A 12,706-nucleotide genomic window follows, 5' to 3' on the forward strand; every position below is an offset into this window, starting at 1 on the left:
TCAGATGCCTCTGCAGAATTTGTAAAACTTGCTTCTCGTACTGCTATTTTTTCCAATACCACTAGGCGTGTACTGTGGTTAAAATCTTGGTCGGGAGACATGACTTCAAAAAGTAAACTCTGCTCCCTTCCTTTCCATGGAAAATTTTTGTTTGGTCCAGAGTTGGATTCTATTTTGGAAAAAGCAGCAGACAATAAAAAAGGATTGCCCTTAGATAAGGTCCAACCTAAAAAGTCTCCTTTTCGTCTTTTTTCCCAGTCAGACCAATCTTTCAGAGGAAGTAAAGGGAAAACAGGACGTTGGTCTTACAGGAAGGGAGGTAGGGGTAGAAATATCTTTACTAACCCTGGTCAGTCCTCTTCCAACCCTAAGCAATGACGCAAGGCCAGTGGCGGCAAGGCTTTCCCATTTTGCCCCAGTTTGGGAGTCACTAATTCCCAATCCCTGGATAGTAGAGATAATATCTCAGGGCCTCTGGGTCGAGTTGTCATGTTGTTACTCAGATCGAGTTGTATGTTGTTACTCAGCAGAGTAAAAAAAAAACAGAAATTGGTTCTCAAGGCTGTTCAGGACCTTCTCTCCCTGGGTGCTATCCAGGAGGTTCCTCTCCTTCAGAGGGGCCTAGGTCATTATTCTTCCCTGTTTTTGGTTTCCAAACCAAACTGGAAGTTCCGTACAATTATAAACCTGAAACCCCTGAACAAATTTGTGGTTTACAAAAAATTCAAGATGGAGACTGTGAAGTCTGCAGTTCAGCTAATAAAGGAGGGGGCGGTGATAGCGACTATCGATCTTCGCGATGCATATTACCACATTCCCATCCATTCAAACTCCCAAAAATATCTGAGATTTGCCATCCAGTGGGGGTCCAGGGTCCGCCACTTTCAGTTTGTCTGTCTCCCATTCAGCCTGTCATCTGCGCCTCGAATTTTTACCAAGGTCTTAGCAGAGGTGGTCGCCCTTCTCAGGAAGGAGTCTATCCTAATTATTCCTAATCTAGACGACATACTGATAATGGCGGACTCAGTTCCTCAACTGGAACTTCATTTACAGAGAGCTATACTTGTTCTCCATAAGTTGGGTTGGATCCTAAATCTAGACAAATCAGATCTTATTCCCAGTCAGAGGAAAATTTTCCTAGGTACCCTTTTGGATTCAAGGATCCAGACCTCCTTTCTTCTGGATTCCAAAAGGGTATTACTGCAGGCATTAGTCTCCAGATTTCTAAGCCTCCATTCTTGTACAATCAGGACAGCAATGTCCACTCTGGGTCATATGACATCATGCATCCAATCAGTAGCTTGGGCTCAGTTTCACTCCAGGCCTCTACAAAAGTGGATTCTAACCATTTGAGACAAGTCTCATAAATCTTTAGACAGAAGAGTGATAATTCCCACTCAAGTAAAACCATCTAAGATGGTGGACGTTCAAGGAAAATTTAAAGAAGGGAGTAATTTGGTTTCAGACAAACCAGTTACTCATAACAACGGATGCCAGTGCAGGAGGATGGGGTGCTCACTCAGAGACTCGAGTAGTCCAAGGGAAATGGGATCCTCAGATAGCAAGTAAATCGTCCAACTTCAGAGAGCTACTGGCAATATGGATGACACTCCAAGAGTTAGAGGAGATCTGCAAAAATCGCCATATCCTCATTTACTCCGACAACATGACTGCAGTGGCCTTTATAAGGCGTCAGGGAGGTCCAAGGTACACAGCTCTCCAGTCAATTTTGCATCAAATATTTTCTTGGGCAGAAAACAAGGTGCTTTCTATCTCAGCAGTCCATCTCAAAGGGGTCTGGAACTTGGAGGCGGACTTCCTGAGCAGACACATATTAGACCCAGGGGAATGGTCTCTAGCTCTGTGGGCATTCAGGATGATTACGGAGAGATGGGGGGTTCCTCAAATAGATCTGTTTGCAACCAAGAGAAATCACAAGGTGGATCTATTCTATTCCCTAAATCCAAGGGACTCTCCGCTAGCAGTAGATGCATTAGCTCAGGATTGGACATTCATTATGGGATACGCATTTCCTCCCCTGCCGCTAATATCTCGGGTCCTTCAGAAGCTAATGAACTATCATTGCATTCTAATCCTATTAGCTCCATACTGGCCAAAGAGAAGCTGGTTCTCTCTATTAAAGACTCTATTTGTAGAGGATCCCATCTGCCTTCCTCCTCAAAAAGATCTGCTGTCCCAGGGACAATCCTATCATCGTCAGATCAAAAACCTCAGCTTGACAGCATGGAAATGGAAAAGTCCATTCTACTGAAGGAAGGTTTCTCTGAAAAGGTAGTAAATACCCTTCTATCTAGCCGTAAAGATGCTACCTCTAGAATCTATGCTAAAACCTGGAAGAAATTAATCTCTTGGTGTGTGGATTCTTTTTTTTATCAACACTCCTGTGATTCCTAAAATTCTAGACTTCCTTCAGCAGGGACTTTGATTTAGGTCTTTCCCCTAGTACCCTCAAAGTACAGGTTTCTGCTCTCAGTGCTCTCTATCATGTAAGATTGGCTGATAACATGTGGATTTCAAGATTTATTAAAGCGTCCAGCAGACTCAGACCTAAGTCTTTAAATATCTGTCCTCAGTGGAATTTAAATACAGTTCTAGCGGCTCTTCCTCTGGATCCCTTTGAGCTTCTGGATTCTGTTTCCGAAAAAATGTTGACTCTCAAAACTATATTTTTAATCGCCATCACTACAGCTAGGAGAGTAGGTGAAATTCAGGCTCTTTCTATCAGAGAGCCTTATATCAGAATTTTGGATGACAAAATCATTTTTAAGCTTGATCCTAACTTCCGCCCTAAAGTTGTCTCTACCTTTCATAGATCACAGGATATTGTGGTTCCATCCTTCTGTTCAAATCCCCAAAAATGATTTAGAAAAATAATATAGTCTTTTGGATGTTAGAAGAGCTGTCCTCATCTACATTGAAAGAACTAGTCAGTGGAGGAAGGATGACAATCTGTTTATTCAGTTTGCTGGCCCTAATAGAGGCAAGAAAGCCTCCAGGAGTTCTATAGCCAGATGGATTAAGACCGTCTGAGGATTTCTGAGGCTTATGTGGCCAGAGGTAAAGCCCCTCCTATACAATTGAAGGCCCATTCTACTAGAGCAATTTCCTCATCATGGGCAGAGAGAGCCGGCGCTTCTGTAGAACAGATTTGCAAAGCTGCCACTTGGAAAAACCTTCATACCTTTTCCAGACATTATAGAGTTCACATTTTGTCTTCTGAGGATATGGCCTTTGGACGTACAGTGGTCCCTCAACATACAATGGTAATTTGTTCCAAACGACCCATCGTTTGTCGAATCCATCGTATGTTGAGGGATTCGTGCAATGTAAAGTATAGGAAGTTATACTCACCTGTCCCCGCTGCTCCGGACCGCATCCTCACCACTCTCAATGCTGTCCCAGGGGCTCCCGATGCTGTCCCGCTTCTCCGGCGTCTTCTTCGGGATCCTCCGGCTTCTTCCGCATCTTCCCAGGGTCCGGGCCTCGCTTTCTGGTGATGTTATTACGTTTCAGCGCCGGCACGGCGTGCGTAGCGACGTAATAACGACGCCAGAAAGCGAGGCCCGGACCCTGGAGGAAATGCAAAAGATGCCGGAGGATCCCGAAGTGGACCTGGAGCAGCGGGGATAGGTAAGTGAGCCTGTCCGGGATGCTTAAACTGCTATCCGACAGCAGCTTAAGCATTTTGCGCTGTCGGATAGTTAATGCGATGGCCCCCGACATATAAAAGCATCGCATGTCAGGGGGTTACTGTAAAGTTCTCAGTGCTGTAGTCCCTCCCTAAGTAAATTCTTTGGGATTTCTCATGGGTGCTGTCGTGGAGACATGGGGGGAAATGGTGAATTATACTGACCGATAATTCCTTTTCTGGAAGTCTCCACGACAGCACCCATACATCCCACCCTTTGGTTTTTAATTATAGTGTTTTTTGGTGCACTTTTTTTCTTTCCTTCGGTGTTCTTTATAAATACACTGGTGTGGACAGGAAGGGGTGGGGAATTTAACCTCTCAGTGTTTTTTCCTGTCCTAATCAGGAGGAGGAGATAATCTCATGGGTGTCGTGGAGACTTCTAGAAAAGGAATTATCGGTGAGTATAATTCACCATTTCCACCATTGTTGTCCCCCATCTACATTTTCACCATTGTTGTCCCCATCTACATTTTCACCATTGTTGTCCCCATCTACATTCTCACCATTGTTGTCCCCCATCTACATTTCCACCATTGTTGTCCCCATCTACATTTCCACCATTGTTGTCCCCCATCTACATTTCCACCATTGTTGTCGGCCATCTACATTTCCACCATTGTTGTCGGCCATCTACATTTCCACCATTGTTGTCCCCCATCTACATTTCCACCATTGTTGTCCGCCATCTACATTTCCACCATTGTTGTCCCCCATCCACATTTCCACCATTGTTGTCCCCCATCCACATTTCCACCATTGTTGTCCCCCCCATCTACATTTCCACCATTGTTGTCGGCCATCTACATTTCCACCATTGTTGTCCCCCCCATCTACATTTCCACCATTGTTATCGGCCATCTACATTTCCACCATTGTTGTCGGCCATCTACATTTCCACCATTGTTGTCCCCCATCTACATTTCCACCATTGTTGTCCCCCATCTACATTTCCACCATTGTTGTCCCCCATTTACATTTGCACCATTGTTGTCCCCATCTACATTTTCACCATTGTTGTCCCCATCTACATTTGCACCATTGTTGTCCCCCATCTACATTTCCACCATTGTTGTCCTCCATCTACATTTCCACCATTGTTACCCCCCCCATCTACATTTCATCTACATTTCCACCATTGTTGTCCCCCATCTTTGGAGCTGCTCTATGTTATCGATGTCTTTTTGTAGGTGAGGTTTCCAGAACTGACCCCATTAGGACATCGCTGTCTATTATTTAGTGGAGGACATAGAGGGTCTGTACCAGGACATAGTCATGATGGAGGATCACCGGCCCCTTACATCACAAGGTAAGAAGAGACATATGTATATCACTCTCACTACCTAGTAACATAGAAATCTATCCAGCACTGATGTATTCATTCCCTGTGTGTTCCCTACAGATAGAAATCCACCCGAGAGGTGTCCCCGTCCTCTGTATTCCCAGGACTGTCCAGAGGGAAACGTTCCAGAGAACCATCAGGTAGATGAGGCTGATCCTATATCTCTATAGGGGGGTCCTTATAGTCTCCCCATAATATGACCATAAAGGGGTCGAACTAAAGTTTTCTTTGGCATTTTTTTTTTGCTTGTTCAGGTTGAAGATCAGATTAATATTAAGGTTGAGGTTAAAGATGAACCAGAAGAGGAGACGGATATCTGGGCTGATCCCGCGTCTACGAGGGAAGTGAAGGAGGAAATTCCAGGAGGTGTTACCCCAGGTATGTAATAATTCTAGGAGCTGTTTCCCCACCAATGTAATAATTCCAGGAGGTGTTACCCCAGGTATGTAATAATGGATTACAGAGGGAATTCAGAGGTTTCTTCAGGGGAGGCTCCATGTTAGAGCAATATTATAGTAACCACAGGTTAAACATGCATGTCACTTTCCCCTGGTTGCTCAGCCTTCCCTTACATAGCTCTCCCTGGTGGCTCGGCCTTCCCTTACATAGCTCCCCCTGGTGGCTCAGCCTTCCCTTACATAGCTCCCCCTGGTGGCTCGGCCTTCCCTTACATAGCTCCCCCTGGTTGCTCAGCCTTCCCTTACATAGCTCTTCCAGGTGGCTCAGCCTTCCCTTACATTGTTCTCCCTAGTGGCTCACCCTTCCCTTACATAGCTCCCCTGGTGGCTCATCCTTCCCTTACATAGCTCCCCCTGGTGGCTCAGCCTTCCCTTACATAGCTCCCCCTGGTGGCTCGGCCTTCCCTTACATAGCTCCCCCTGGTGGCTCATCCTTCCCTTACATAGCTCCCCCTGGTGGCTCATCCTTCCCTTACATAGCTCCCCCTAGTGGCTCAGCCTTCCCTTACATAGCTCCCCCTGGTGGCTCAGTCTTCCCTTACATAGCTCCCCCTGGTGGCTCTTCCTTCCCTTACATAGCTCTCCCTGGTGGCTCGGCCTTCCCTTACATAGCTCCCCCTGGTGGCTCGGCCTTCCATTACATAGCTCCCCCTGGTGGCTCATCCTTCCCTTACATAGCTCCCCCTGGTGGCTCAGCCTTCTCTTACATAGCTCCCCCTGCTGGCAGAGGTTAAATGTAAACCAGAATAGGAGACTGTTTTCGGGGCCGATCAGCAGTGTAAGGAGGGGGAGACTTTTATTGGTGGAGGGTCTCCTAGATACTACTACACCCATCATCTGATCATCACATGGAATAATCTATTCATCGCTGTGTGTTCCCTACAGATGGAGTCATTGATAGAAATCCACCCGAGAGGTGTCCCCGCCCTCTGTATTCCCAGGACTGTCCAAAGGGAAATGTCCCAGAGAAGCATCAGGTAGATGAGGCTGATCCTATATCTCTATAGGGGGTCCTTATAGTCTCCCCATAATATGACCATAAAGGGGTCGAACTAAAGTTTTCTTTGGCATTTTTTTTTTTTGCTTGTTCAGGTTGAAGATCAGATTAATATTAAGGTTGAGGTTAAAGATGAACCAGAAGATGAGACGGCTTGTTGGTCCAATCACCCGTGTATGAGGGAAGTGAAGGAGAAAATTCCAGGAGGTGTTACCTCAGGTATGTAATAATTCCAGGAGGTGTTACCCTAGGTATGTAATAATTTCAGGAGGTGTTACCCCAGGTATGTAATAATTGATTACAGAGGGAATTCAGAGATTTCTTCAGGGGAGGCTCCATGTTAGAACAATATTATAGTAACCACAGGTTAAACATGCATGTCACTTTCCCCTGGTTGCTCAGCCTTCCCTTACATAGCGCCCCCTGGTGGCTCACCCTTCCCTTACATAGCTCCCCCCTGGTGGCTCGGCCTTCCCTTACATAGCTCCCCCTGGTGGCTCAGCCTTCCCTTACATAGCTCCCTCTGGTGGCTCAGCCTTCCCTTACATAGTTCCCCCTGGTGGCTCAGCCTTCCCTTACATAGCTCCCCCAGGTGGCTCAGCCTTCCCTTACATAGCTCCCCCTGGTGGATCAGCCTTCCCTTACATAGCTCCCCCAGGTGGCTCAGCCTTCCCTTACATAGCTCCCCCTGGTGGCTCAGCCTTCCCTTACATAGCTCCCCCTGGTGGATCAACCTTCCCTTACATAGCTCCCCCTGGTGGCTCTGCCTTCCCTTACATAGCTCCCTTTACTGGCAGAGGTTAAATGTGAACCAGAATAGGAGACTGTTTTCGGGGCCGATCAGCAGTGTAAGGAGGGGGAGACTTTTATTGGTGGAGGGTCTCCTAGATACTACTACACCCATCATCTGATCATCACATGGAATAATCTATTCATCACTGTGTGTTCTCTACAGATGGAGTCATTGATAGAAATCCACCCGAGAGGTGTCCCCGCCCTCTGTATTCCCAGGACTGTCCAGAGGGAAATGTCCCAGAGAACCATCAGGTAGATGAGGCTGATCCTATACCACATCTCTATAGGGGGGGGGACCTTATAGTCTCCCCATCATATGACCATAAAGGGATCGAACTAAAGTTCTTTTTGTCATTTTTTTTGTCTGTTCAGGTTGAAGATCAGATTAATATTAAGGTTGAGGTTAAAGATGAACCAGAAGAGGAGACGGATTTCTGGGCCGATCACCCGTGTATGAGGGAAGTGAAGGAGGAAATTTCAGGAGGTGTTACCTCAGGTATGTAATAATTCCAGGAGGTGTTACCCCAGGTATGTATTAATTCCAGTAGGTGTTACCCCAGGTATGTAATAAGGAATTACAGAGGGAATTCAGAGGTTTCTTCAGGGGAGGTTCCATGTTAGAGCAATATTATAGTAAACACAGGTTAAATATGCATGTCACTTTCCCCTGGTTGCTCAGTCTTCCTTACATAGCTCCCCCTGGTGGCTCAGCCTTCCCTTACATAGCTCCTCCTTTCGACTCAGCCTTCCCTTACATAGCTCCCCCTGGTGGCTCCGCCTTCCCTTACATAGCTCCCCCTGATGGATCATCGTTCCCTTGCATAGCTCCCCCTGGTGGCTCAGCCTTTCCTTACATAGCTCCCCCTGTTGCTCAGCCTTCCCTTACATAGCTCCCCCTGGTGGCTCAGCCTTCCCTTACATAGCTCCCCCTGGTGGCTCATCCTTTTCTTACATAGCTCCCCCTGGTGGCTCGGCCTTCCCTTACATAGCTCACCCTGGTGTTTCAGCCTTCCCTTACACAGCTCCCCTGGTGGCTCTGCCTTTCCTTACATAGCTCCCCCTGGTGGCTCTGCCTTTCCTTATATAGCTCCCCCTGGTGGCTCTGCCTTTCCTTACATAGCTCCCCCTGGTGGTTCGGCCTTCCTTTACATAGCTCCTCCTGGTGGCTCTGCCTTTCCTTACCTAGCTCACCCTGGTGTTTCAGCCTTCCCTTACATAGCTCCCCCTGGTGGCTCTGCCTTTCCTTACATAGCTCCCCCTGGTGGCTCTGCCTTCCTTTACATAGCTCCCCCTGGTGGCTCTGCCTTTCCTTACATAGCTCACCCTGGTGGCTCTGCCTTTCCTTACATAGCTCACCCTGGTGGCTCTGCCTTTCCTTACATAGCTCCCCCTGGTGGCTCTGCCTTTCCTTACATAGCTCCCCCTGGTGGTTCGGCCTTCCCTTACATAGCTCCCCCTGGTGGCTCTGCCTTTCCTTACATAGCTCACCCTGGTGGCTCTGCCTTTCCTTACATAGCTCACCCTGGTGGCTCTGCCTTTCCTTACATAGCTCCCCCTGGTGGCTCATCCTTTTCTTACATAGCTCCCCCTGGTGGCTCAGCCTTCCCTTACATAGCTCACCCTGGTGTTTCAGCCTTCCCTTACACAGCTCCCCTAGTGGCTCTGCCTTTCCTTACATAGCTCCCCCTGGTGGCTCAGCCTTTCCTTACACAATGGTAGCAAGTCGTACCCAAAATACAAACATGGTAAGACAATCAGCAAATTAATTACTAGTCAGTAGCCAATTAAGTTCCCACAAGAGGGAGTATAGAGAATGTGAAAAAGAATAAGGATAGATGAAAAGAAAAAATAAAGGGGGGGGGGGGGGAACCAGCAGGAATCAAATAGCAGAGGAGTCCTAAAGAGAGAGAGAAAGGAAGGAGCAGGAACCGAAACAATGCAGGTAGAGTCACAAGGAGACATAGGGTGCACAAACAAGAGCCACCAGGGAGGGAGACACAAAGGACAACAACGTGAAGGGGAAAAATGAAGAGAAGGGATGGGCCAGGAAGAGGGGACGAGGGACTCTTATGAACTAGGGGCGGGGACAAGCAAAGCGCTATGCTCAAGGGATGATTGGAATGACAACCACTCGGACCACATTTTTGCGTACCGGTCATTCTCCGCAGGGGATACAGCCATCAATTCCTCCATTCTCTGGGTCAGTGAGATTTCCGCCAACCACTCTCCAACCGTAGGGGGCTCAAGAGATCTCCACCTACGGGGAATGACGCGCCGCTTGGAGCAGGTTACGGAGTAGGGATTTCCGTATGGATCTAGCAGACATAGGAAGGTGGAGAAGCAGCACGGATGCAGGGGAACTGGGAAGGACAATGTTCGTCACCTTCCGTATAACCTGGAGGACCGTGGACCAAAAGGAGGATAATTTAGGGCATGACCACCATATATGTGTCATATTGCCTACTGAGGTCCCACAGTGCCAACAGGAGTCCGGATCCTGAGGAAACCACCTATGCAATTGAGCCGGGGTGCGATACCAGCGAGAGAGGACCTTTTAGTTCGTCTCTTGTGCTTGTTGCGGAGTCAACGACAAACCGAGTTCCTGTTCCCACGCAGCGCAAAACGCAGGTAGAGGGGACGCATGCCGGGATAGCAACAGGCGGTAGAGAAAGCCTATGGTGTGTGGAGGAACCGGAGGTGTCTTACAACGGAAATTTTTAGGGTATATAGTAAATTTAGGGAAGGAGATTTATCAAGGGATTTAGAGGGGGATTTTTTGCTTACAAAAAGTCGCACATGCGCGTAAGCAACTTTTTGTGCGACTTTTGTGGGTAAGCAAATAATACCAGTCAGCCCTACCTAAGAAATTTTCAGTTTTCACTTTGCTGTGGTCGGGAATTTATAAAGTGCGAAAGTCGCATGGAAGCAAAAAAAAAAAAGTCGTAAACCCCCTTCAAAAAGTCGCAAGTGTAAGCCAGGTCAGACCTTTGACCTTTTTGTGCCATTTTTTGCACAGCTCAGCTCCCTGGCGCTAGTGTTGAGCAGCATTGGCCATATTCGAATTTGCGATATTTCGCGAATATATGGACGAATATTCGTCATATATTCGCTAAATTCGCATTTCCGTAATATTCGCGTTATATTTTCGCATATGCGAAAATTTGCATATGCGAACATTAGCATATGCTAAAATTAACAAACAAAAATTAGCATGTGCAAAAAATTTGCATATGCGAAAATTAGCATATGCGAAAATTAACATAAACAAAAATTTGCATGTGCGAAAATTAGCATATGCGAAAATTCGTACGCAGTCTCACACAGTAGTATTAGAGCCTTCTTTAGACCACACAAGCTGGAAGCAGAGAGGGATGATCACTGTGATGTGTACTGAGAAAAAAAAAAACAAAAAAAAAACTATTCGTAATTACGAATATATAGTGCTATATTCGCGAATAAAATTCTCATTGCAAATATTCGCGAGCAACACTACCTGGCACCCACTCACATCTGCCACCCGTCCGCAAGCTGTTGGGACTACAACTCCCAGCATGTAAGGGCGGGTGGGGAGCTGAGCTTTACAAAAAGTCACACGAAAAGTCGCAAGTGCCGGGGCTTAGCGTTAGCCCCCAAAACAGCTAGTGCTAACCCCCAATTATTACCCAGGTACCCACCGCCACAGGGGTGTCGGCAAGAGCCGGTACCGACAGGCCCAGAACATCAAAAATGGCACTCCTGGGCCTAGGTGGTAACAGTCTGGCGTTATTTAGGCATGGGAGGGCCTGTAACAATGGTCCTTGCCCACCCTGGTAACGTCAGGCTGTCGCTGCTTGGTTGGTATCTGGCTGAGAATGAAAATAGGGGGAATCCTATGCATTTTTTTATATTTAATAATTAATGAATAAATCATGTGGGGTTCCCCATATTTTCATTCTTAACCAGATACCAACCAAACAGCAGCAGCCTGACGCTACCAGGGTGGGAGAGGACCATTGTTACTGGCCCTCCCCAGCCTAAATGACGCCAGCCTGTTATCCCCTAGGCCCAGGAGCATCATTTTTGATGCTCTGGGCCTGTTTTTACCGGCTCTTCCTGGCATCCCTGTGGGGATGGGTACTGGGGTAATAATTGAGGGTTAGCGCTAGCTGTTTTTTGGGGCTAACACTAAGCCCTGGCTTAGTAATGGATTCCGTCTATAAGACAGCTTCCACTACTAAGCCTGTAAAGTAAAAAAAAAAAAAAACACGTTTATACAACTTTTATTTAAAAAAAACACTCCCCCAGAAGCCCTCGGTAACTGTTAAACAAAAAAAAAAGATGGTCGTCGCAGCAGTCCACCAAATCTGAAGTAGTCCACAGGATACACGGATCTGAAATGAGAAGAAAAAAATGGGTTAGTACATTTAGGTAGAAAAAAGTGGTAAAAAATGTAATAAGCACACACATATATATATATATATATATATATATATATATATATATATATATATATATATATGTATAGCTGCGACTTGATGTGAGGTTACAAAGTGCTGTTCTGAAGTCATTTATTGTTTTTTGCTTATGTGTGCTAAAAAAAATGGTATTCAAAAGTGATGTTTATTGTTTTTTGCTTATGGGAGCCAAATTTATCAACCCCCTGTGATAGTATAATAAATATGTCACACATAAGCAAAAGCAAAAAGAAAATGACAACAGAACTCGCTTACCATAACGAGATGTCTCCCCTCCCCCAACCATTACACCTCCTACACTACAGGACTCTTCACACCTGACAGGACGGGCTCATCCATTCATGCTGCTTGTGACCAATTATACCCCCCATCAGCACGGGGCCACAGAGATCTGGATCCATCTGATCAGGTGATGATTCTGCTCAGTGAGACCATTTTTGTCTCCCATCCCTTCCTGCATGCCTGAACCTAATTAGGATCAAATGGAGCCACCATATGGGAAATGAAGGGTCCTGTTTGGGTTGCCAGAAGGTATCCTATAGGTTGTAAATCTAAATTACATCTAACCCCTGTTCTCAGTTCTGGATATAGAAGTTGGACTAGTGATAAGAATTCGGGGCCAATGTTACCTCCTCCACCCTGTACAATGACCTCTGCACAGGTCACAGAGCATGCCCAGAAAAGAAGTCACTAGGGTCCCCTCCAGTCTATTGTTTCCTATGATTATGGGGGGGGGGCACATATTTCTAAATGCTCTTATTAGCAGAAAAATCTCTGGTGAACATTCCCTAGAGTCAGTGCCCGGAGTGACCCCAAAAAGAAGGAAACTATAAAGGGGGGATCATCTCCTCTCCTCTGTATTCTCTTCTGGGGTCAGGTGACCATCAAAAACTGCAGCAAAACTTCATGTGTGTTTCCAACCTAATAATATTTTATACATTTCCCATAATC

At 46.4% G+C, this 12,706-nt stretch overlaps 2 protein-coding genes across 2 annotated transcripts in view; one reads left to right on the forward strand and one right to left on the reverse strand.

Moving 5' to 3' along the window:
- Positions 1-12,706, reverse strand: part of LOC130306231 (uncharacterized) — an 870,792-nt gene that overhangs the window by 160,257 nt on the left and 697,829 nt on the right. The gene's annotated exons all lie outside the window — the stretch shown is intronic.
- Positions 1-12,706, forward strand: part of LOC130280485 (zinc finger protein 665-like) — a 30,246-nt gene that overhangs the window by 14,072 nt on the left and 3,468 nt on the right. Inside the window, 7 exon segments of the mRNA XM_056528780.1 lie at positions 4,900-5,018; positions 5,112-5,191; positions 5,306-5,429; positions 6,395-6,486; positions 6,602-6,725; positions 7,462-7,553; positions 7,674-7,797. Of these exon segments, the coding sequence (XP_056384755.1) occupies positions 4,985-5,018; positions 5,112-5,191; positions 5,306-5,429; positions 6,395-6,486; positions 6,602-6,725; positions 7,462-7,553; positions 7,674-7,797 (670 nt within the window). The 5' untranslated portion in view covers positions 4,900-4,984.

This window comes from Hyla sarda, chromosome 1, assembly GCF_029499605.1.
Source record: "Hyla sarda isolate aHylSar1 chromosome 1, aHylSar1.hap1, whole genome shotgun sequence".
NCBI lineage: Eukaryota > Metazoa > Chordata > Amphibia > Anura > Hylidae > Hyla > Hyla sarda.